We start from the raw sequence: 22,873 nt of genomic DNA on the forward strand, positions 1-22,873 counted from the left end.
TAAAAATTAGAATTATTTGCTTATAATAGAGTCTATGGGCGATGACCTTCCCGTAATTTGGAACTTTCTGGACAACAGGTTTCCGGATAAAGGACCCCATACCCCTATAGAAAGTGATTTTGTTTTTTTGTTTTTTTAGCTTTTTGTCCAGCAGCTCTCCACTTTGAAACAGTTATCTGGTTGCTATGTTGGTTGTCCAACTTGTTCTAGCAACCAGGCTACTATTTCAGTGATAGCCTGGAAGATCTATAAAAGTGGGTATAAGCAGATTGTAGAATTGTACAAGGGGGTCAGTGACTCGCCACCCCAATGCCCATTTGGAAAACTGTAGGCAGAAGAGGAAGTCAATTTCAAAAAATAAAAAATGAAGACCAATGTAAAAGATGCCAAGAATAGGAGATTCTTACTATAAGTTAACTTGAAGGGGAGGTACCCCAGTAAGCATAAAAGATCAACTTCTTGGAAACCCTACTTATAAACCAATGTATATTTAAACATTTTCACTTGGTGCCATTGGAGGGCTTAAAGGTGTGGTTCATCTTTAAAGGGACAGTAACACAAAAAAATGAAAGTAATAACAATGTAATATACTGTTCTCCTGCTCTGGTGTATTTTCTTTAGAAACATTGCTATAGTTTAGTTAACAAAGCTGCTGTGTAGCTGTAGGGGCAGCCATTCAAAGGAGAAAAGGCACAGGTTATTTTGCAGATAACAGATAAAACACCATTGTATTGTACAGAGCTTATCTGTAATCTGCTACGTAACCTGTGCCTTTTCTCCTTTTTTTCCAGCTGGAATGGCTGCCCCCATGGCTACAGAGCAGGGTATTTATATAAACTATAGTAGTGTTTCTGAGGCAAGCACACAACTTTTACCAGTGCAGAGCAGCAGTACGTTATATTATAATTACTTTAAAACACTTTCATTTTTTGGTGTTACTGTTCCTTTAAGTTAACATTTGGTCTTTGTTTTTATCTTTTAACCATTTGCCTTTCTCTTCCGCCTCTTTCCTGTTTTCAAAAGGGGGTCACTGACTTATAACATAACTTTCTTTTCAGAACCACTTCTTTTTATATATTAACCAGTGCCTGGTTGCTATGGTAATTTGGATCCTAGCAACCATGTAGCCGCTAAAGTTCCAAACTTGAAAGTTGTTGAATGTAAAGCTAAATAAGTAAAATGATATAAAGACCAATTGCAGACTGTGTCCAAATAGCATTTATAGTAAAACTTAAGGTGAAAGGGGGAGCGAATAAGGAGACATTAACGCCATATTTGATGTACCCCGGTGATCCATTAAGAAGATTTAATTGTATAAAGAGGTGATAATGATACAAATTGGTTTCGGAGGCAGCTGTTCTCTTTAAAGGGCCCCACGTGAGTGCCTGCAGGGGAGATAAAAGGCTCGCTGTCATTCTGATTGCAAAGGCGAAGCCTGTGACACAAATACATGTGACAGCCGCTAGTGTATTTAATCAGAAAGTGATGATTTTTATTTCACTCTCGATCCCTCGGCAGCAAACTCATTTCATGGGCTTTTCCGCCCTCTGCGATGGACCCCGGTGTGAGGATAAATGAAGCCAGCGTTAAGGAAATGTGTCATGTGACAAGCTGCGGGTTTATAGGTTTATGTCCACAGACATTGAGAAATTTTGCACCCCATGTTTCTCTCTAGCTCTCTCTAGTTTTAGATTTCATTTGGTATTCAGCCAAATCTTTTGCAGTGGATTTGGTGCATATATACCAGGAATATTAGCAGCCACTGTGCATGCTGGGAGATGTAGTTTTCTCGGCTAGCCTCGTTTCCTAGGAAGAGAGACTGTTTTCAGCTGCTTCTTCTGTTTATCTGTAGGTATAAACCCTTACATAATGGCAATAAATTAAAGTATTTTATTTTATCCTTCAAAAAGTAAAAACTGAAAAACTAAAGGTTACATTAAGCTCCGTTCGCTTGGCAAGGTCGCCAAGTGAGCGGATCTTCTCCCAATATCCCCACCTACGGGTGGGCGATATCGGGTGAATTTAGACTAATTCGGTCGTTTGGCCCTGGGGCCAAACGATCAAATTAGAACGTAAGTAATAATAGGTGCAGTCGGTTCGGGGACCGCATCAACAAGACGATGCGGTCCCCAATCCGACGAAATTTTTTTAACCTGGCCGATCGATATCTGGCTGATTTCAGGCCAGATATCGGTCGGGCAGGCCCTTCGTTTGTGCCCCTACACGGGCCAATAAGCCGCTGAATCAGTCTAAGGGACCAATATCGGCAGCTACAGTCGGCCCGTGTATGGCCACCTTAACTAAAACTGAAAGATCTGCTCGTTTGGAGAAGTCACCAAATGAGCGGATCTTTACCTGATATGCCCACCTTGAGGGGTGGGCAATGGGGCCAAACAATTGGATGATGTTGCCAGGATGTGGGCCAATGGGACGAGGACTGCACCAATGAGCCAATGGCTCCTAGCCCTGACCTACTCTTTGGGGTTTTTTAATCTGCCCTATTGATATCTGCCTGATTTCCAGCCAGGTATCAGTTGGGTATGTCCGTCGGAGGGCCTCATACACGGCAAATAAGCTTCAGACACAGTCTTTTGGCAGTTTTTATCGTCCTCTGTGTGGCCGCTTTACCTATCATCATATAGGGGTTTATACCTAATAGATAAAAAGCAGGAAAGGAAGGCGTCTGCTATGGTTAAATTGCCCGTGTCTCTTATAATTCCCATTAGCCTCAAGGACAATTCCCATAGCCCTTTCCTATTTGCACTATAGGCCTATATGACTCCTATTATATTTAGCTCTGTATACAACTAAATTGGTGTAAGAGTTGGCCTTTGACATCAGGTTCTTTGGAGGCCCATTCCAACACTGGATAGTAACATAGGAGGAATATATAGCTCTGCACCAGTTGCCCTGACGTGACAGCAGTACCGCGATAGGCAATTATATAGCACTGGGCAATGAAATGAAATAATTCTGGGCAGCTCTCCTTCCTGTATAACATCAGTAGGTGGGGTTCTGGTGCTTCCCAAATAATCTGTTGTGAGGCTTATTAGCGCGCCCCACCTTGTAACTAGGGATTTATTGATTGCTTCTGTTTCGGCATTTGGGTGTTTAATATCACAGTTGTGCTGTGTAAGACATACCCTTCTGTAGGGGTTGTGTCCCTTTTATGCTGAAGGCAGGCGTAGCAGACAGGTAGGGCACTTTTGTGCAACTCCTAGAGTTATATGTATATGTTAAATTGGTTGTTAAATTGTGTAAGGAAGTATTTTAAGAGGCGTTCTCCAGTAATTCCAATAAAGGCATTGAATACAGGTTTAAGTCTCAATAGGGGCTGTCCCAGGCCTACATGTAGTAGGCCTGCTAGTATCAAAGGGCCTCAATTTACCAATGTAGGTGCACTTATTTTATATTTCTGTACCACAAGTAATTATATAGCCCTTTATAGTAATTGTTTATCATTCCCATCAGTCCCTGCCCCAGTGGAGCTTACAATCTAAGGTCCCTATCACATTCCCATCAATCCCTGCCCCAGTGGAGCTTACAATCTAAGGTCCCTATCCCATTCCCATCAGCCCCTGCCCCAGTGGAGCTTACAATCTAAGGTCCCTATCCCATTCTCAACAGTCTCTACCCCAGAGAGCTTACAATCTAAGGTCCCTATCCCATTCCCATCAGTCCCTTCCCCAGTGGAGCTTACAATCTAAGGTCCCTATCACATTCCCATCAGTCCCTGCCCCAGTGGAGCTTACAGCCTAAGGTCCCTATTGCATTTAAACACACTAGGGGCAGTTTTATCAGTGAGATGATTGTTACATCCGTGTGCCATGGCTGGGGGAACTTCCAGAAGCCAGTTTAGCTAGTGGTGGCCCCTATCATTTCCTCCTTGGAATATATTTACATGTTTACTTGCAAAGCTCCTCCCCCTCTGCCTTCTTTATTAGCTTGCCAGACTCCTGACCTAGTTTTTGCCATACTGAATGGAATAACAATGCAGTGCTTGCTTACTTCCGAGTAATGGCATCGCCTTAGGGCATGGGAATTTAGCCTGACAATGTGTAGAAACACGATCACTTTCCATACTGGTACTTGCTGCCATTGTACACAGTAAAGCTACACACTTCAAGTATATTCTGTAATACACCCTAGGTACTGTAGGATTTGTTGGGACTGATCTACCCTATGTAGATTGAGTACTTTTGTCTGCAAATCAGCATTGCCTAGAAGCTGCCTGCTGGCATCACTTGATGTATTTTCTCTTTGCCCAGTCTGCAGCCATCACCCTGCCCAAAGAGAGGCCCAAACAGCCCCCCAGCAGCCAAACAAATAGTGAGTGTCTATGGCATCTTACAGTAGCCCCTCTGGCATTTGCCAGAACCCATAGACTGTCAGTCCAGGCCTGCCCACCACTAATACCTTCACTGCTCCCAGCCAGATGTGACGGCTTTCAAAGCCAAACAAAATCAGATTTGCTGCTTAAAAATTGGAAGTGATGTTTCCATGTGCACAAATAGAATTCTTTTGTCAATGTGGCTACTGAAGGAGAAGTGGGTATTTGATAGGAAGAACCCAAGTTCCCCTAGGCAAACCCCCTAGTCTGATTATGTTATTGCTTCCAGCACATCTAGATAATTGGCTTTATATGCCTTGTCTTTGGTTCTTTCACTGCCAGTTATGCAAGGAATGACAATTCATCCTTTCTTTCCTCTATTTTAGGTAAAGGGAGGTGAATGATATAAGTGCCAGAGAGCGGAAATATTTGCCTCTGGCTGCAAAGTATTAGAGGGTCCGCCAGCAAAATTTAATGAATATATATCATGTATATGGTATTAGCGGCAAAATAAGCTCAATCTGTGGCTGTTTGACAGGGCAAGGTCATGTAGATGTTGCCCAGGGGGCAGTCTGTTTGTGCAGTGCACAGGCCGACCACTAGGTGAACCAAACTTTCAGACAACATGCCGTTTGGCTACTAGCATTAATGCTCAAATTGTGCCAATACTTCATGAATTATGTCTGTTATGCATAACCTTGCTGCTTTGTGGGTGCCCAGTTTTGCCATCCAACTTACATAACTGGTGGATATTTAGGTGGCTATACATGGGCAGATTTAGGCTGTCTATTTGGGATCTATTTGGGACCTTCTGCCCATGTATGGGGCCTCCCTGACTGATATGTGGCCGAAAATTGGCTAGATGTTAATGGGCCAGGTTTGATTTTTCTCGTCTAATTAAGGATTAATTAGCTTGTTGCTGTGGCAGCTTGTATTCCCATCGTTGTAATTGGATTTGCAGATATTGCCCACCTTAGGCCAAATGAGCAAATCCTAATGTGTATGGCCAGATTAAAGAATTGCCAATATGGCTTTCTCTTTGTGAAGTGGTACCATGGCATTGGATTCCAATTTATACCGTTTCAGTGAATCTCACACCCAAGAAACTCAGTCTTTGGTGGCTACAGAGCTTATGCTTGCCCTAAGCCTTCATGTAATCATCTTGGTCCCCACTGAATAGGGGTTTTTATTGAGTAATGAACACAAAGCGCCGGGGTTTTTCTTTGAAAAATTAAAAATGTTTTTATAACATTATACTAATAAAAGCACTTCCTTGTGCATTTATTCATTGGTTTCTGGCTAGGAACACTGATTATCTATCTTAAGTTGGATTTATCCAACAACTGCTCATCTCCAGCCATTCACATCAACACCTAGTTTGTTACCAATAAGAAAGAGACCGATTGTTCTTCTCCTAATTATTTGCAGCTCTTCAAACAGTCTTTCATGGGTAGGGAGTCTCCGACCTGTAGAACTTGAATGCTTGTTGCCTGAGGGCACAGCGAGAGTAAAGCTGGTCACACACAGAGCAGCGCAATGTTGGGCCCATTATCTCCTCATTGCTGCAGAGAATTGGGTTCAGCAGAGTAAAAGAAGTTACAAGGGCCACCATGTCGGTGTCAGATCAGTACAATCTGTCTTATGACTTGTGTGGTCAGTTTACTTGTATGTACCAGATCCTCGGTGGAATAGGAGAGCAGTATTGGGTCAGTATCAGGTTGCTGGTATGAACAGAAGTGGGTTTAGAGAGCTAGGCTGAAGGATAGTGGTTAAGCTCCTGTGGCTTAAAAAAATAACAGTGGACCTGCCAGCCATGCCCTTATGGTTCCCGTGGCTCTTGCTACAGTTCAGGGGATCTCCAAGACCATAAATACCCATTCATAAATTCCTCATTTGGCTCCAATTTGCCCCCAAAGGCCGACCCAGCTCCCACTGGGAGTGGGGGGAGAGGAAGTTCTGCTATCATCCGTAAATGCTGAATCTCCCCCCGCCGCCATGGACAGACGCATTCCTGATATAAAATAACACAGGACATCTGTTTCTAAGTAAGCGGGAGCAGATCCAGGTCATGTGATATCTATATGGAGTTTGCCCAAACGGCAAAGGTAGGGTTTTCAACTGATAGTAGTGCTGAGTGTGCTTTATTGTATCATTAGTATCCTTCATATAGCACCAACACATACACAGCACTGTACAGAGATTATCACACCAGCCCCTGCCCCCATGGAGCTTACAATCGGGTTTATGTCTGTTGATTAATATAGGATTTATTTCTTTAAGAAATTCCTTTAATCTTGATAATGATCTCAAGTAGGGTCTCTACCACCACAAGGCTCTGGCATAGTAATTCCTATCAGTTCTTTGCTTATGATCATAAGCTCATATTTACTGAGAATTGCACATTGGTCCTTTTTGGTTACTCCTGGCTTCTGTAAATATATTGTTATATTAAGCTCCCAAATCTGCGCCAGTAAAGGTGGATGTTTCCCATTCAAGTAAATGGGAAACTTTGTGACGACTGCTGTTGTCACTTAATGGAGTTACTCACCTTTTGCAAATTTCTACCAAAGTGATAGGACTTTGCAAATCAAGCACTTTTGCTAATATAATCACGTAGCAAATCCTCGTTTCATTTACCCCCCCCCTCAAGCAGGGGGCAGGTAGAGAGAAATCAGCATGGACACCGCAGGGTTGAACACTTAGCACCTCTCCATCCATCCAGAGGACTTTTCCAAACCATATTTTTACTTTAAAAATCATGAAGGGGTTGCATATTTTTTTAACTGATGTACAGGTATGGGGATCCCTTATCCGGAATTCCATTATTCGAATTAAGGAGAGGCCATCTCCCATAGACTTCATTATAAGCAAAGAATTCTAATTTTTAAAAAGGATTTCCCTTTTCTCTGTAATAAAAAAAAAAAAGTACCTGTACATGATCCCAACTAAGATATAATTAATCTTAATTGGGGGCAGAGCAGCCCTATTTGGGTTTATTTCATGGTTAAATGATTCCCTTTTCTCTGTAATAATAAAACAGTACCTGTACTTGATCCCAACTAAGATATAATTACCCCTTATTGGGGCAGAACAGCCCTATTGGGTTTATTTAATGGTTAAATGATTCCCTTTTCTCTGTAATAATAAAACAGTACCTGTACTTGATCCAAACTAAGATATAATTACCCCTTATTGGGGCAGAACAGCCCTATTGGGTTTATTTAATGGTTAAATGATTCCCTTTTCTCTGTAATAATAAAACAGTACCTGTACTTGATCCCAACTAAGATATAATTACCCCTTATTGGGGCAGAACAGCCCTATTGGGTTTATTTAATGGTTAAATGATTCCCTTTTCTCTGTAATAATAAAACAGTACCTGTACTTGATCCCAACTAAGATATAATTACCCCTTATTGGGGCAGAACAGCCCTATTGGGTTTATTTAATGGTTAAATGATTCCCTTTTCTCTGTAATAATAAAACAGTACCTGTACTTGATCCCAACTAAGATATAATTACCCCTTATTGGGGGCAGAACAGCCCTATTGGGTTTATTTAATGGTTAAATGATTCCCTTTTCTCTGTAATAATAAAACAGTACCTGTACTTGATCCAAACTAAGATATAATTACCCCTTATTGGGGCAGAACAGCCCTATTGGGTTTATTTAATGGTTAAATGATTCCCTTTTCTCTGTAATAATAAAACAGTACCTGTACTTGATCCAAACTAAGATAGAATTAATCCGTATTGGAAGCAAAACAAGCCTATTGGGTTTATTCAATATTTAAATTATTTTTTAGCAGACTTAAGTTATGGAGATCCAAATTATGGAAAGATCCCTTATCCGGAAAATCTTGATAACAGGTCCCATACCTGTATTTTGCAAAGTTGCTTGAAATTATGTTTACTTTTCCAAGAAGCAAATTGTATTTGGGTGGAGTTCCCCTTTAAAAAGACAGTATAACCTTCTTGTTCAGCATGAGCTCAGTGAAAAAGGTAATCCATGTTTTTGTTATTTCTTAAGCCCCCATATAATGGACTTCTCTTTATCTACACACTGGTAATCTGATTATGTCTCGCAAGGACACAACATGGAGGAGCTCCAGTTTCCCTGTTTAATTCAAGAAATCACAAAGAACATAGAGAGAGTGATTAAAACAATTGGCCAAAATTATTCTTAGCAGAAGTCTTGTTTATTACACTTGTGTTGAAAATGACACGGTTTACTTCCCCTTTAGAACATTGCTTCTAACCTTGATCGCCAGTGTGTGCGTACATACAAGCTGCCATATTAGTGCTGAATTCAGGTTAAGTGGTCAAAATGTCATTTTTAATGTCTGTGTTTTCACACGGGATAAATGTTTTTTGTTCCCTTGATCTTTAACGATGTTTTGCGTTTCCCACCCTGGATATGTATTTGAGTTGCTAGAGATAAATCTGACTTTAGGAAGCCTTGCTGTGTGTGTTGGTTGTGAGCCCAGATCTGCATTCCAGTTCTATATTGTTAAGATCAATGGAACCCCGTACTGTATATGCAGAATATCTTTCTAAAAACATCATTCCTGCTAGGGCAGTGCCTACATTCACACGTCCCTTTCATTGTGTTGGGGGGGGGGGGGGGGGGATGATGCCTGTGGGCATAGACTTTCTCTATGGACCCCTTGTTCCATATATACAATCAATAAGGATATTCTCCTTGCTCTTAGATGGCTTAGCTCCTTTGATACCGGAGACCTCCACTCTCTAAAGTAGAAATGCACCAGAACCAATTATTTTTTGATTTGGGAGACTACTGACCCCTCCGCAAATGTTTGGATTTGTATGATGTAAGAGCAGGAGATGTGTCCGCCATTCCTACCTACTGGCATACACATAATTAGCGAGGCGGGGGATGCTTTTATTATGCGCTTGCATTTCGCCAAACATGCCCACGATCTCCTTTCCAGTGCGGAGGAAACAATTTCCCTTTGATAGGCACCCCTTTAGGGTGGAGACACACTGAGCTACTAGTAGCAGCTACTTTTTCATAGCTACTAAGCTCCAAAAACATACTCATTGCCTCTGCTAAAACACACGTAGAGACAATAATCAGTAAATGATCAGCATTGTCTATTTTAGTAGCCATGACAAGTAGCTGCTACTAGTACAGGGGTGGGCAAAGTTTTTGGCTCGGGGGCCACATTTACTCACAGGCGGGCCAGGCCGGGCCAACGTCCTCCCACCAGCTCCCCCCCACCAGCATCCTCCATCTCTCCAACTTGCAGCTCCCTCTATCGTTCCGCTGCGTCTGTTCCTCGTCTCCCTGCTGCATCCTTTTTTATGGTTGCGCCCCCTGCGCACGAGCACGCACGAAGCGCAACCAATCAGGGCCCAGAAATTATTTAAAGGGACCCGGAGTCGGCGGGCCGGATTAAAAAGGCCAACGGGCCGGATGTGGCCCGCGGGCCGTAGTTTGCCCACCCCTTGAATGGAAATCGCAGAAATGGCGATTTCGGCAAATCACGGTGCCGCGTATGCCATCCCACCGGCAATTTAGATTCTAGCCGGTGGGATGGCATTTCGGGGAGATTAGTCACCCGCGACAAGGGAGATTTGTCTTGGGCGACTAATCTCCCCGTCTGTCACAGCCCTAAGTGTTCAGATTCTGTGAAAGCAGACCTTTGATTAAGGTTGGGGCCATGTTATGCAACAGAAGGAGTCCTGAAATAGCCACTTTAGGGGAGCCAATTAAAAAATAGCACCCCTGCACCATTCCCAGAATGATTGTGCCATAGCAGCTGCCTCGGATGTCTATTTAGTTGGGTATAAATGGCAAAGTTCTCTTTTGGCTGATTTGGCCACCTACTCAGGAGGTCTTGAGGCTTGGGCCAGTGCAGACCCGTTGATATGGTCCTCCTCATAATGGGATATTCTAACTAGTGTCTTATAGGCGGGCTCTTGGAAATGGCCCCATACATGGGCCTAATAAGCTGCTGCAGTGACCTGTAAAGGGCAACTTTATGCAACGTCGATCTCTCAGGAGCATATGTTCTATTGGCTGCTGTTATAGAAGGGCATATACTGTCCAAGATTAGCTAAATAAATAGGCCTTGTGCTGAACATGCTTTTTGTTGTATTTAAATAATATCTATGGTTTCTGTTATTTCTGATACTAAACAAGAATATGAAACCAGTTTCACTTTAGAACTCCCAGTTACTTTCTGATCCCAATGAACTTCAGAGGAGCTGATAAGAGATTGTCCTCTATGAATGAACTGCCCAAAGGTTGCTGCTGAGAGAAGCTAGGGGCTGGTTTGCTTAAAGGTAGATGTGAGATCTGAACAAATTGCCCGGCTTGTAACAGAAGAGAGAGGTGGGCCAACTTTCAAAAAGAAAAGGGCAAAAAAAATTAAACAATGTAATGAATGTAATTTCAACATGTCCTATTTATTGTGCTCATGTTTAGCACATTTTTAGGTCTATAATGTGCCTTTAAAGGGGGTGGTTCACCTTTAAGTTAGCTTTTGTTATAGAATGACCAATTCTAAGGAACTTTTCAATTGGTCTTTATTATTTATTTGTAATAGTTTTTGAATTATTTGCCTTCCCAGTTTTCAAATGGGGGTCACTGACCCCAGCAGCCAGAAAACAATTGCTCTGTGAGGCTACAGTTTTGTGATTATTGTTACTTGTTGTAACTTTCTTTTCTATTCAGCCCCTCTCCTATTCATATACCAGTCTCTCATTCAAACCACTCCCTGGTTGCTAAGGTAACTTGGATCTAGCAACCAAAAAGCTGCTGAAACTCCAAACTGCAGAGCTGCTGAACTGAAAATGAAGTAACTAAAAAAACTACAAATAATAAAAAATGAAGACCAATTGCAAATTGTCTCAGAATATCACTCTCTACATCATACTAATAGCTAATTCAAAGGTGAACAACCCCTTCAAGCCGCTTCTGTATTTGGTGTCCAACAAGAAGAAGTGTAAACAAGAAGTAACCTAATCTTTATGTTTCTACTCCTGATGCCATGTGTAAACCCAAATAAATTGCATTAAATCTAGCGATGCACCAAACCCAGTTTTTTGGGTTCAGCTGAACCCATACCGATAGATTCGGCCGAATACTGAACTGAATCCGACTGGGAAGGTTTAAAAATCACTGTGTGGGGAAAATCCCCCCCAAACATTTAAAGGAGAAGGAAATGTAAAAACTCAGTAAGCTTTATCAGAAAGGTCTGTGTAAATAAAGCCATAAGCACTCACAGAAACGCTGCACTGACTTCTCTGTAAAAAGATTAGTTGTGTCTGTAATCCCTGTGCCAGAGACACGCAGCTCTCTGCTTTCTGCTCTTTCCTGCTCCCCCCTCCCTCAAGAAAGCTAAGAACTCACTCCCTCCCCCCTTAGGAATGTGGATCTGAGCCAATCAGCAGGAAGCTGACTCATACTTACTAACTGAGCATGTTCACTTGGTCTGGGTGTCTGTGCAGGAGCGAGGCATTATGGGAACTTTCTTTACACAGCTCAGCGTTTTTTCTTCCTGTTTGGCTTCTGATCTTCTCAACAGGTGAAATATGTGGAGACTTAAGGGCACTATTGAGACAACTGAAGGTATGCCTGCAGCTTGAGATTAACTCTTTATTAGCCTTTCCTTCTCCTTTAACCCTTCCTAATGCTAACTAGCATATACTAATTTATTCGGATTCGGTTCGGCCAGGACTATGGATTCGGCCGAAATCAAACCCTGCCAATAAAGGCCTAATCCTGGCAGAATATCGAACAGAATCCTGAATTCGGTGCATCCCTAATTAAATCCGTAGAAAAGCAACATCTGGCTATTGTGTAAAGATCACCTTAAATAACCTGAGCCTGGGTGCGCCTGGGTTGGAGGGGTGGCCCGCTAATAACAGTGGGAATCTGCCGCTGTCGGGTCTCGTCTCATTCCCAGGGAAGGCTGGTGGGATGATGGGACATGTCTCCGAGTCGCATACAGCAATGTTAATTCCTCCGGCCTTTTGGTTCTCGTTAGGAGTAAATGGGAAACGCATGAGCATGCCGGTGTAACCCTATACCCAACGCTTAATTGTCTCATATTGCAATGAGGGCCGTTTGGCTGGGAGGGGAAAGTGCCTGCTTTTCTCCCATTGGCAGCAGTATGGGACTCGTTCTTAGTATGTCCGAAAACTTGGATGCCAATTTTTTTTTTCTCATGTAAGTGTATAAAGAGCTCTTATAAAATTGTCTTAGGCAAATAATGCTTCCAAGTAGTCACGAGATGGGATTACACATAATTGCAACACATCTGGTTTTATATGGAAAAAAGGATTATTTTAATATGAATTGTGGTTGCTTGGAACTGGTCACGTGGGGAAAGTATGTACATCCAATTTCCTTGCAGGACCATGATCTAGTTCATCATAATGTTATATGCACATAGTGCCAGCAATTACTGAAGCCTTCTCAGCTTCTCCATCAAGTCCATTAACCTGTCCGTCTCCCCTTCCCCGAAGATAGTGCAATGGTCGTGCCGTTCCATGAAGTCTGAGAAGACCTTGGGCAGGTTGGGGGCCATAGTGCTGCCGTGATATACGACTGGATCTTATTGTACAAAAACCATCACATTCTCATAGGAATGAGGGTCACACCAAAGCCTGATTGGCAGCTGAATCAGATGATGATCATTGGGAGAGACAATAAGGGTTACTTTCTTAGTACCTCATATGATGGTCCCTAAAACTGATGCAGTCTTCATATGTTTTCTACACTTGCGCCATTTATTTTGCAAAGTGTCTCTGGTCTTTTGGAGTGTTGGGGGGAATGTTTAGGTGGCCCCTAACTTGCACGTCATTCAGGCTGCAATGGAGCCCTGTGCTTGACAGCTTTCCTGTGGTAGGCGGTAAGGACAGGTCTGCCTTGTGCTGCTGGCTCTAAGTAACTGACCCCTAATATGGATCCTATTTCCATAGCAGCCAAGGGTATTGGGTGGTAGAATGCAGCTTATGGGGGGCCTTAATAAGGGACCTTACAAGAGATCCTTACTTGCTAGAGAACCTTGCTAGAGAACCTTGCTTGCTAGAGAACCTTGCTAGAGAACCTTATTATATGTGATAGAACACGTGGTGTGTTTGCTGCATTACTAAATTCACAGCCAGTTAGACGTTTTGGCAGCGGAGCTTTTCTAAACAGATCCAATTGGACTTGATATGAATAAAGTCAGATGGTCCTGGTCTTTTGGTGTTTTTCCTCGAAGGGCTTGAAGAGTTTGCCTTTCATCTCCCCCCCCACCATCCTCGCTGAACTCTCCATCACCTTGATTATTTCCCATGCCATTGGCAGGATGGGAATAGAATACAGCTTGGCGTCGGCAGCCGTTCCGAAGTTATGTGTGTGTGAGAAAGGGAGCCTGAAAAGGTTGGCGGCCCCTAACTTCGCCTGGAATGTCCCTATTAAATGCTACGTTGTTGTCTTTCGGGAGGGATCCTTTAGAAGTGAGATAAGCAGGAAGACAAATGGACATTCTTCTCCTGTGGTTACAGTTTGTATAGACCACGCGGGTTCACAAACAGAGCTCAGGTTCTGCGCATGTTCTCATGAGGCCCTTGCGCCCCGGGAAGGCTTTCCTACAGCGAATGTCACTTGTGCTGTTGTGCAGTTTCCCTGTACAATAATTAACCTGCTACTGTGTGTGAGGAATTTACTGCATCGGTTGAAAGGTTGAAACCATTTAACCCCCTGGGGACGTATCTTGGCTGTGTTTGCCTGCTGGCATTTTGCTACATTTGTCGCCAAGCTGCCCAAACTTTTTTTGTGGTCCTCCATTATCATAAGAAGGTTACTGGAAACATCAGTTCTCTTCATCTTAAACTTACATGTAATTGGTGACACCAGGTCCAATGTGATCTTCTGGCCAGACCTCCAGCCAATCGATATCAGCCCCAAGTCTCAACCTGAGTGGCCTTTAAGGTGGCCATACACGGGTAAATTTGCTTGTCTGACTCGCCAAGCAAGTGGATCTTCTCCCAATATGCCCACCTAAATGTGGCCAATATGGGGCTAAATGATCAATTACAACATCGGGCATAAGCGCAGACAGATCAAGGACCACATCAACGAGCCAATGCTGTCCCGGATCTGACAGAAAACCAAATCTACCCGTGATTGGCCAATTTTAGGCCAGGTATTGGTCGGGTAGGCCTGTCGGGGGTGCCCATACATGGGCAGAGAAGCTGCCAGAATAGTCCCCATAGTTTGGAAACCAGTGCTCTGTCAGCTGTTTCTTGCTCAGTGGGAGTTCTATGCGTCAGTGAGTGGGGGTGGTAGGGTGCTGTGTTTGCTCATTACATTTGGCTGCTTATAAGCCTGTGTGGTCATCGGCTGTTATTTTTGTTGGAGCCAGACACATCTCCATGTGGGGTGTGGGCTCAGTGTATTTAGCTGCTGCCATTGGTTGGAGCCAGATAACGTCACATTACCAACTTAAAAGCCTGGTTGTTGTCATTTATTCCATAGAAATCCTGTATTTTCCCCTCCCCGGGATACTAAAATTCTCCGACTGACAGCGAAGCCATGACAGGTGCTTAACTTGTACAGCTCCCAGCGCTGCTTTTCTCCCTCGTGTCTGTAAGGCTGACCTCTTTATTTAACAAGGTGGTACATTCCTGTGAGGAACTCGCCAAACAAGAACCCATAGACAAACATTTAAACACTGTGTGACAGGGACACGACAGACGACAGTCTGATAAGAATCCATGTACCGTATTGCCAACAAATATCTGATGTTGCAGAATGAAATAATTCATTTTGTAAAAAGCCTTTTAGCATCTAGCTGTGACTTACACACATTTATACAAACATATGATAATGCATGGGGACAATAGAGCTAATGCTGATTTGTAGCAGAGCTATTTGTGTGCCGGCATCATTATTTCAGTTGTTTCTCAGCTCCATAAACATCTGATTGCAAAGCACTCAGTTTGCTTGTTATTATGATAATCCTGCAAGTCTGTGAAACGCTCATGTTTATTCTCTTTTATAGGAGTTTGCCGCACTTACAAAAGAGCTAAATATTTGCCGAGAGCAGCTTCTAGAGCGGGAGGAAGAAATAGCTGAACTAAAGGCTGAAAGAAACAATACTAGGGTAAGTCAAGCATGAATGCTAGCTTGGAATATGTGTGTGCAGCATGGCTGCTCATTAAAGGGAAAATATACCCCCCTCCCCTTTTTGACCTAAGCTCATTCACTTGGGCTTATGGAGAAAAGGTACATGTACACTAACTGTATCAGAGCTGGAGTGGAATTCAAAATAGGCCCTGGCATTTCTAGTACGCAGAGGCCCAAACAGCCTCCCCACGAGCCCAATAGTGACAGTCTATGGCATCTTACAGCAGCCCCTCTGGCATTTGCCAGAATCCACAGAGCAGTCCAGGCCTAATCGGTACTGTATTCCACAGATTGAAAGGAAGCTTGTTATAGATAGGAACCAGTTCACAATATCCCCTAAAACAGTGGTGGGCAAACTTATTGGTCAACTGAGCCAAATATCAACAAAACAGCGATTGAAATTTCTTTTGAGAGCCAATTTTTTTGCAGACTGTCACTGGCTCACTCGTGCATGAAACGAGCGAGCCTCCCCTGCACTGCGTCTCCCGCCCCCCGCCTACGCTGCTTCTCCCGTAGCCCAAAGACCACCCCCTCCTGCTGATTTTTGCTATGGGCAACGAAAATGCAATCGCACTTTACGTGCTAGTCCGCACCTGGAAGAGCCAAATTCAAGGGGCTAAAGAGCTGCAGTTTGCCCACCACTGCCCTAAAACATTAAGATCTGCTCATTTGGCAAGGACGAGCAGATCTCTCGATTGGCTGGCAAAAGTTGGCTAATTTGTCTCTAGGGCCAAACGATCGATTTACAACAACCCTTTTAGGAGCTGTCAATATAATCAGTCCGGGGGCCCCGTGCATGGGCATATAAGCTGCCCATTCGATCTAAAGGGCTTGAATCAGCAGCTTAAATCTGCTTGTGTCTGCCCACCATTAGGCTCACAGTATAATGCAAACCCCCTCTCTTGTTGTTCCATTGTAAAATGATGGATTTTGGGACTTGACGTCCTTTTGCTTTCTATAGAGGATGCACAGATTCTCTGGAAAGCAGAGGCACAGTCAAAATCCATCACTTTCCAATGGAACAAGGTTAGGGATGCTTTTCATTTCACTTAAGAAGGGTGAGGAACTTAGGCACCTTGTTTTGGGTTACATAAAAATCTCTTTAGTTATAGTTTGCCTCTAAAGACATAGATGGTGCATTGATAGATTGTGTAGGCACTGTGCGGATGTTGAGCTTTGGGCCTAGTTTCATTCATGTGTGTTTTTCTAGCTCTTACTAGAACATCTGGAGTGTCTGGTTTCCCGGCACGAAAGGTCCCTAAGAATGACCGTGGTGAAGAGGCAGGCTCAGTCCCCTGCTGGTGTGTCCAGTGAAGTTGAAGTCCTAAAAGCACTAAAGTCTCTGTTTGAGCATCACAAAGCTTTGGATGAAAAGGTATTTTCTTGACTTTAAAGGGGTAGTTCACCTTCAAATTCACTTTTAGTACATTGAATGATGGTCTTCCCTGTATTTTTTATGGTTTTTCAGTTATTTAGCATTTTCTTCAGCATCTTTCTGGTTTGGTATTTCAGCAGCAGTCTGGTTGCTGGGGTCTTATTTACCCTAGCAACCAGGCAGTCAGTGATTGACGGGGTCAGTGACCCCCATTTGAAAGCTGGAAAGCGGCAGAATAGGAAGGAAGATAATTCCAATTTCCAATAAGACCAATTGCAAAGTTGCTAGGAATAGGACATTCTAGATTCTTTCTGCATTTTGTCTACACACAAACTGGCCAATGTGGCCCCTAATCTGCAGATCATTCAGTATTTCCAGTTGGATTTTTCTTTTCCTGATTCTGTGTTTTTCTTTAGGTAAGAGAGAGGTTACGGGTGGCATTAGAGAGATGTAGCTTATTGGAAGAAGAACTGGCTGTAACACACAAAGAGGTAGGTCTGCATTCTAAACTTGCTTGCTCTGTATTCCTGCATTGTTTGAATGATAAGTCTGCAGCCTTCCATGGCCGCCCCAGGCAAGTGGGCCTGATATATATTTATATACAACTGCCTTTTCGGATCCTGCTCAGATGTTATTCTGTAAATATTTTATACCATTAGCTGTGGGTTTTTTTTTTCAAGTTGGCAGAATGGACTGTACATTTCTTTTGGGGGATTGGAATGAATGCTCATCTGTTTTCATGCAAGTACAGAACAGGAAGAGGTTTGGAAACCACTGTTCTGGATGGGAGTCCTTTAAATGCGTCAAACTGATTTTTGCCAAAATGTGTCTGTTTTCAGCTGATGATTTCAAGAGAGCAGAATAATCAGAAGAAAATATTCAATGACGGTACAGCCGATGTCAACCACGAGCAAGAGAACGCACTTAACGCTAACGGGAAGGTGAGATGGTTCAAACACGGCTGCTGGCAATGTTGGCATATGTAATGGTGCTTGTAAGTCCAGTTGTAGCTTTGGTATTGGTTTATGTCTCCAGTAAATATAGATATGGACAGTTTGGACCTGGATAACCTAATCCATCTCCCCTAAATATAACATTTTTGGATTAAAATGGATTACCGCTATTTATTATTTTTTTTTTTTTTATGACAGAGATCATCAGATTGCTCTATAAATCATAATGAGGACCTATCTAAAGTGATGGAGCTCCAGGATATCATAGAGAAACAAACCAAGGAGCAAGTTCAAATGAAGGAGCGCCTGGCTGTTCTTTCCAACCGGGTAACAGAGCTAGAAGAAGACCTCGATACTGCAAGGAAGGACCTCATCAAATCCGAAGAAATGAACTCAAAACTTCAACGGGACGTACGAGAGGTGAGAGGGAAAGTCAGTACAATTATTAAGAAAGAAACACTGCTTCTCCCTGTACTAGTTATACCCATCCCATTAGTTTAGAGAGCTCTGGGTCACTGGGGAGCTGCCCAGGGACATAGCAATGTATAGAATACTCAGAGGGGCTAGGGGTGCCACTGCATAAGGCCCTCACCTTTGGGGTGTTCTGGGTCCACATAGGGTTGCTGTGATCTTTGGTACGGAGGATGGCAAGCACAGGTTTGGGAGGCGGCGGCCCTAGTATAAATTTTGCACCCAGGCCTAATTTTGAGAGCAAACATTATCTCTGTTGGTTTGCTTTAAGATTTGATGTAGTGGGTAAAGCACTTTAAAAAAAAAAAATCCCTTTACATCTCTTCCTTAAAGGTGAAGGAAAGTAATTTTGGCATTTTACTGCCAATAGATTTGCCACATTAGTGCCACCTAGAACAATATATTTATGCTGCAGAAACCATTACCATACCTGAGTAAACGGCTTTAGAAGCTTTCTCCGTTTGCTTAAGATAGCAGATGCTAGATTCGGAAACAGCTCCGAATGGATGCTCGAATTATTGGGTTAAATTAGAGAAATACAGCTGGGAGGTGCTGGTAGGTTAATGTATGACAGCAGTGAGCTGCCTTTCTAATGAACTTAGTATGGTGTAGGCAGTAGCACAATTTTTATTTGGTTCTAAAACATTCAGGCTTCTAATTTTAAATGTTTGTTGCTAGGGCTTAATGGCCCTAGTTGCCATGGAGCACTTTGCAAGTAAGAACTGAAGATTTAAAGGCACATTGTTTACCCCTTTTTTGATTGCCAGGTAATACCAGAGTGCATGTTCAGTAGCAGAATGTAAAAAGGCTAGGAAGGTTAATACAAGTATGGGACTATTACCTAGAAACTCTACACAGCTCTGATATTCTCTTTGTATTTGTGAAACCCCAGGTTCCGAGTATAGCCCATACCTGCGCATGTGAAAACATACTTTTACTATATTAATTAATTTCATGTTAAGATAAACTCTACCTTTTTTTCCATGTTCCAGGTGCCTGGTTTATTTCATTATTTTGACCATTTGTAATCTAGCAGTATTGATACACAAACCTTTCCCCCCTGTATGAATTACTTACCAGCTGTAATGTTTTTTTCAGGCCATGGCCCAGAAGGATGACATGGAAGAGAGAATCACCACTCTTGAAAAACGCTACCTCGCCGCACAGCGTGAAGCCACCTCTGTGCACGACCTCAACGATAAACTTGAAAATGAAATCGCTAATAAGGAGTCTGCTCTGAGACAGGTAATGCTGCAGGCCAAGGCTGCTAACTGCTTGGGTCTGTTCATTTGGAAGGATTTGTTGCAAAACTAGTGTTTTCACTGAATTGCTTAGAATTTTATTTTCTTTCACTATGCAAAAGAGAAGGGGTGGAGATCATTTTTTAAAGGCCCAGTGTACCCCTTCTTCAACATGAGTTTAAAAAAAATCAAGTTTTTGTTTGCCCTGATCAGTTCAAGAAATAAAAGGAAAATTGAAGCTACTCCATGTTTGGTCTTGGTGCTCAGTCAGCACATAATGGACTCCTGCTATGAGGGTGAAGACACACAGAGAGAGCCTCTTAGTAGCAGCTACTTGTCATGGCTACTAAAACAGTCAGTGCTGATCATTTACTGATAATTGTCTCTGTGTGTTTTACCAGAAGCAGTTCTTAGTATTGTCTATGGCAGGGTCTTTTCTGGCGTGAAGTAGCTGCTCTAAGTAGCTCCGTGTCTTCAACCTTATTGTGAGTCTTGTTAGCAGGCGTCCATTATGTGCTCATTGAGCACCAAGATCAAACATGGAGTAGCATGGAGTAGGGCGAAGACATTAGGGATGCACCGAATCCAGGATTCGGTTTGGGATTTGGCCTTTTTCCGCAGGATTCCAAGCTCCTGGCCAAACCGAATCCGAATCCTAAAGATCACATAACTTTTTGTCACATAAACACAGAAGTTGCCAATTTTCAAAATCCCAAAAAAGTGCATTTGGTGCGTCCCTAGAAGATACATTAGTCACCACAGCTACGATTTAGCCGCCATAGACTAATGTACAAGTCGCCGCGACTAATTGCTATTTGTGGCACATCAATTAGTTGCTGCAAATTTTTTTTTTTTTTAAACGGTTTTAAAAAGTTGTGGTGACTAATCACCCCCTTGTGTCTTCGCCTTAGAAGGGAAGGGTAATCTAATTATCTACTTCTCAAGGACCACACATGGTGTAACTTCGGTGTCCCTGTTTGCCCTGTTTAGGTCAAGAAATAACAAAAAACATTTTTTTTTGTAATGAAAATTGGTAAAATGTAAAAGCATTTACTATACAATTTTATGCTATTTGTTTTACTTATGTTGAACAATGGGGTATACTGCCCCTTTTAAATTACCTTTTCCTGTTGGAAAAGAGAAGTGTCCCTAACAACCTCACTTTTTGTGCCCCAACTCAGAGTGAAGAGAAGAACCGGCAAATCCAGGAGCGGCTTGAGCTGGCGGAGCAGAAGCTGCAGCAGACTCTGAGGAAAGCAGAAACACTGCCCGAGGTAGAAGCAGAACTGGCACAGCGAGTGGCTGCTCTTTCAAAGGTAAATAGAGCGATCACATGCCAGGGCTGGGGTGGCTGCGCTACCTGCCAGCACGGCCTCCTTTCTGCCTGGTACGTAGTGACTTTTGTTTACTGCCCAGGTCTGAATATACTGTTTGTGGGTAATACACACGGGGCCTACGAGCATTTAGCACAATAATGAATGGGGGGTATTCCAAGCTTTTTGTTGCCCCTGCCAAGCTCGAAAAAGCTTAAGTGTCAGCTCCGACTCACCCCTTGTGCCAATATCCTTATTGTACGGCCTTTTTGTTCCCTATTCTCCTGTCTGAGCCATTGCTTTTTCTATTTTCTTTTGTCCTTTGCCTTTTAGCTCCTTTACCCCTTTTTCCCTTGACTTTCTTGTGTTTTGCTCCTATTTAGCTTTTCTGTACTCTCTTTCTTAATAATGTTTTCTGGGGCCGCCATCGGGGGTAGAGAGTGGGGTTACTGTTGCACCAGCCACAGTGTATCTTCTTTCAAATGGGGCCCGGCTGTGTCATGAAAGTTACAAATAAAGTTTCATCAACACATGCAGTTTATGTACCTACCTTCTGCAAAAACTGCCTGGAAACTTGCATATCAGTTATGCATAGACGCGTGACAAGGGCAGGCAGGGGCAAACTCCACTGCCTCCAATGAAGTAACGCAAAAAACGTGTGTTACTTTTAAAGAAACTTGTATAAACTCCACTTACTCCCAGTTATAAGAAGTCTTACAGTATTATCACATTATTTTTACTTTCATTTTTTTTGAACTACTGACTAGTTATTGGGCCCCACAGGAACATCATTGGATCCCTAAACCTACACAGTTTCCGTAACTTATGCAAAAACGTACGTAACCTCCATATCAAGCAATGACAGTGCAGTGTTGGGTTTAAACTTAGGGCAAACTCCATTGACCCCCAATAAACTGACCTTTAATTAACACATTAATCCATGCAACTCTTTATATGAACTGCTTATTATAGAGTAGCATCAGCCATTTATATTGCGCACACACAAGGGGCAGGTACTGTGTGCTTGTGTTCAGGGGGGCCCCAAATTAGTAACTTGTAGTGGGCCCCAAAGTTTCTAATGATGCCCTGATGTAGTCTTTCTCTTTTCTTTGTCAGGCTCTTCTCTTTTCTCCTCCTCTGTATTGTTCTCTTTGTCTCCTTTCCCTGTTTGTTTCCCCCATTCATCACCTTTCCTCCTCACTGCTTCTCTTATTTCTACTCTGTTCATGTTTGTTTTTTTTGCTATGTTTCTTTTCCTCTCCTTGCTGTGTTAACTCTCTTCACCCTTTATATTTACTCCTTGTTTCTTACAGAACACACACAACTGTTGACTGAAAGGCCAACTGTGCTTTTCCATCCTCAGGGGGGAATGTTTAATGTGCATACATTAAGAATCTGATCTAGTTCAAGGGCTGAACTAGAATGTAGCAAACGTGTCACTGGTGCTGGATCTCCTTTATGCACATGCCTTGCTGTTTTATTGTATAGGCACTATTATCTATATCTGCCTAGTACCAGCCGTGCAGAAACTGCATTTAAATAGAGATATGGACCCATGGGGCACTAGGTACAAAGGCAGAGAATGTGTTCTAATGCAAAACACTGCATGCAGTTTGAGACCTGCATTTATTTTAAAAGTGAGCATTCATGGTCCGACCCTAACAGTAGTCTGACAATTGTTCCACGGCCAAAACAGATGGATACCGTACAAGCAGCCTTAAACGTGAATGGCTGCCTTTGTATTTTATTGTCCTGTTGGTTTGGGCCAAGTGCCAAACTGTCAGAACAGCAGGGAGTGAAGCAGAGCCACAGAGCTGCAGCTCCTCTTCACTCCTCTACACCTAAAATGTAGCTTTAATTTACCAAGATCACAGGTCTGCAACTGACCATACGTGCTGGGATGGTTGGGCAGCATTGGCCAAACTTCCTACAAAAATCTGCCTATTTAATGCCAGCTTAAAAGATGAGCCGGTGTGCATTTTAAAGTGTAAGATACAGTTTCCTCAGATGTTTCCCATTCTATTTGTCTATTACACCAACAACA

General features: G+C 42.8%; 1 protein-coding gene across 10 annotated transcripts in view; it reads left to right on the plus strand.

The window, feature by feature from the left end:
• Positions 1–22,873, plus strand: part of ppfia1 (protein tyrosine phosphatase, receptor type, f polypeptide (PTPRF), interacting protein (liprin), alpha 1) — a 64,859-nt gene that overhangs the window by 9,768 nt on the left and 32,218 nt on the right. For all 10 annotated transcript variants that reach the window (XM_031899883.1, XM_031899881.1, XM_031899882.1 and 7 more), the window contains 7 exon segments: positions 15,352–15,453; positions 16,687–16,851; positions 17,268–17,342; positions 17,691–17,792; positions 18,003–18,224; positions 19,374–19,520; positions 20,698–20,832. In XM_031899883.1, the coding sequence (XP_031755743.1) occupies positions 15,352–15,453; positions 16,687–16,851; positions 17,268–17,342; positions 17,691–17,792; positions 18,003–18,224; positions 19,374–19,520; positions 20,698–20,832 (948 nt within the window).

Source organism: Xenopus tropicalis, chromosome 4 (assembly GCF_000004195.4).
Source record: "Xenopus tropicalis strain Nigerian chromosome 4, UCB_Xtro_10.0, whole genome shotgun sequence".
Lineage (NCBI taxonomy): Eukaryota > Metazoa > Chordata > Amphibia > Anura > Pipidae > Xenopus > Xenopus tropicalis.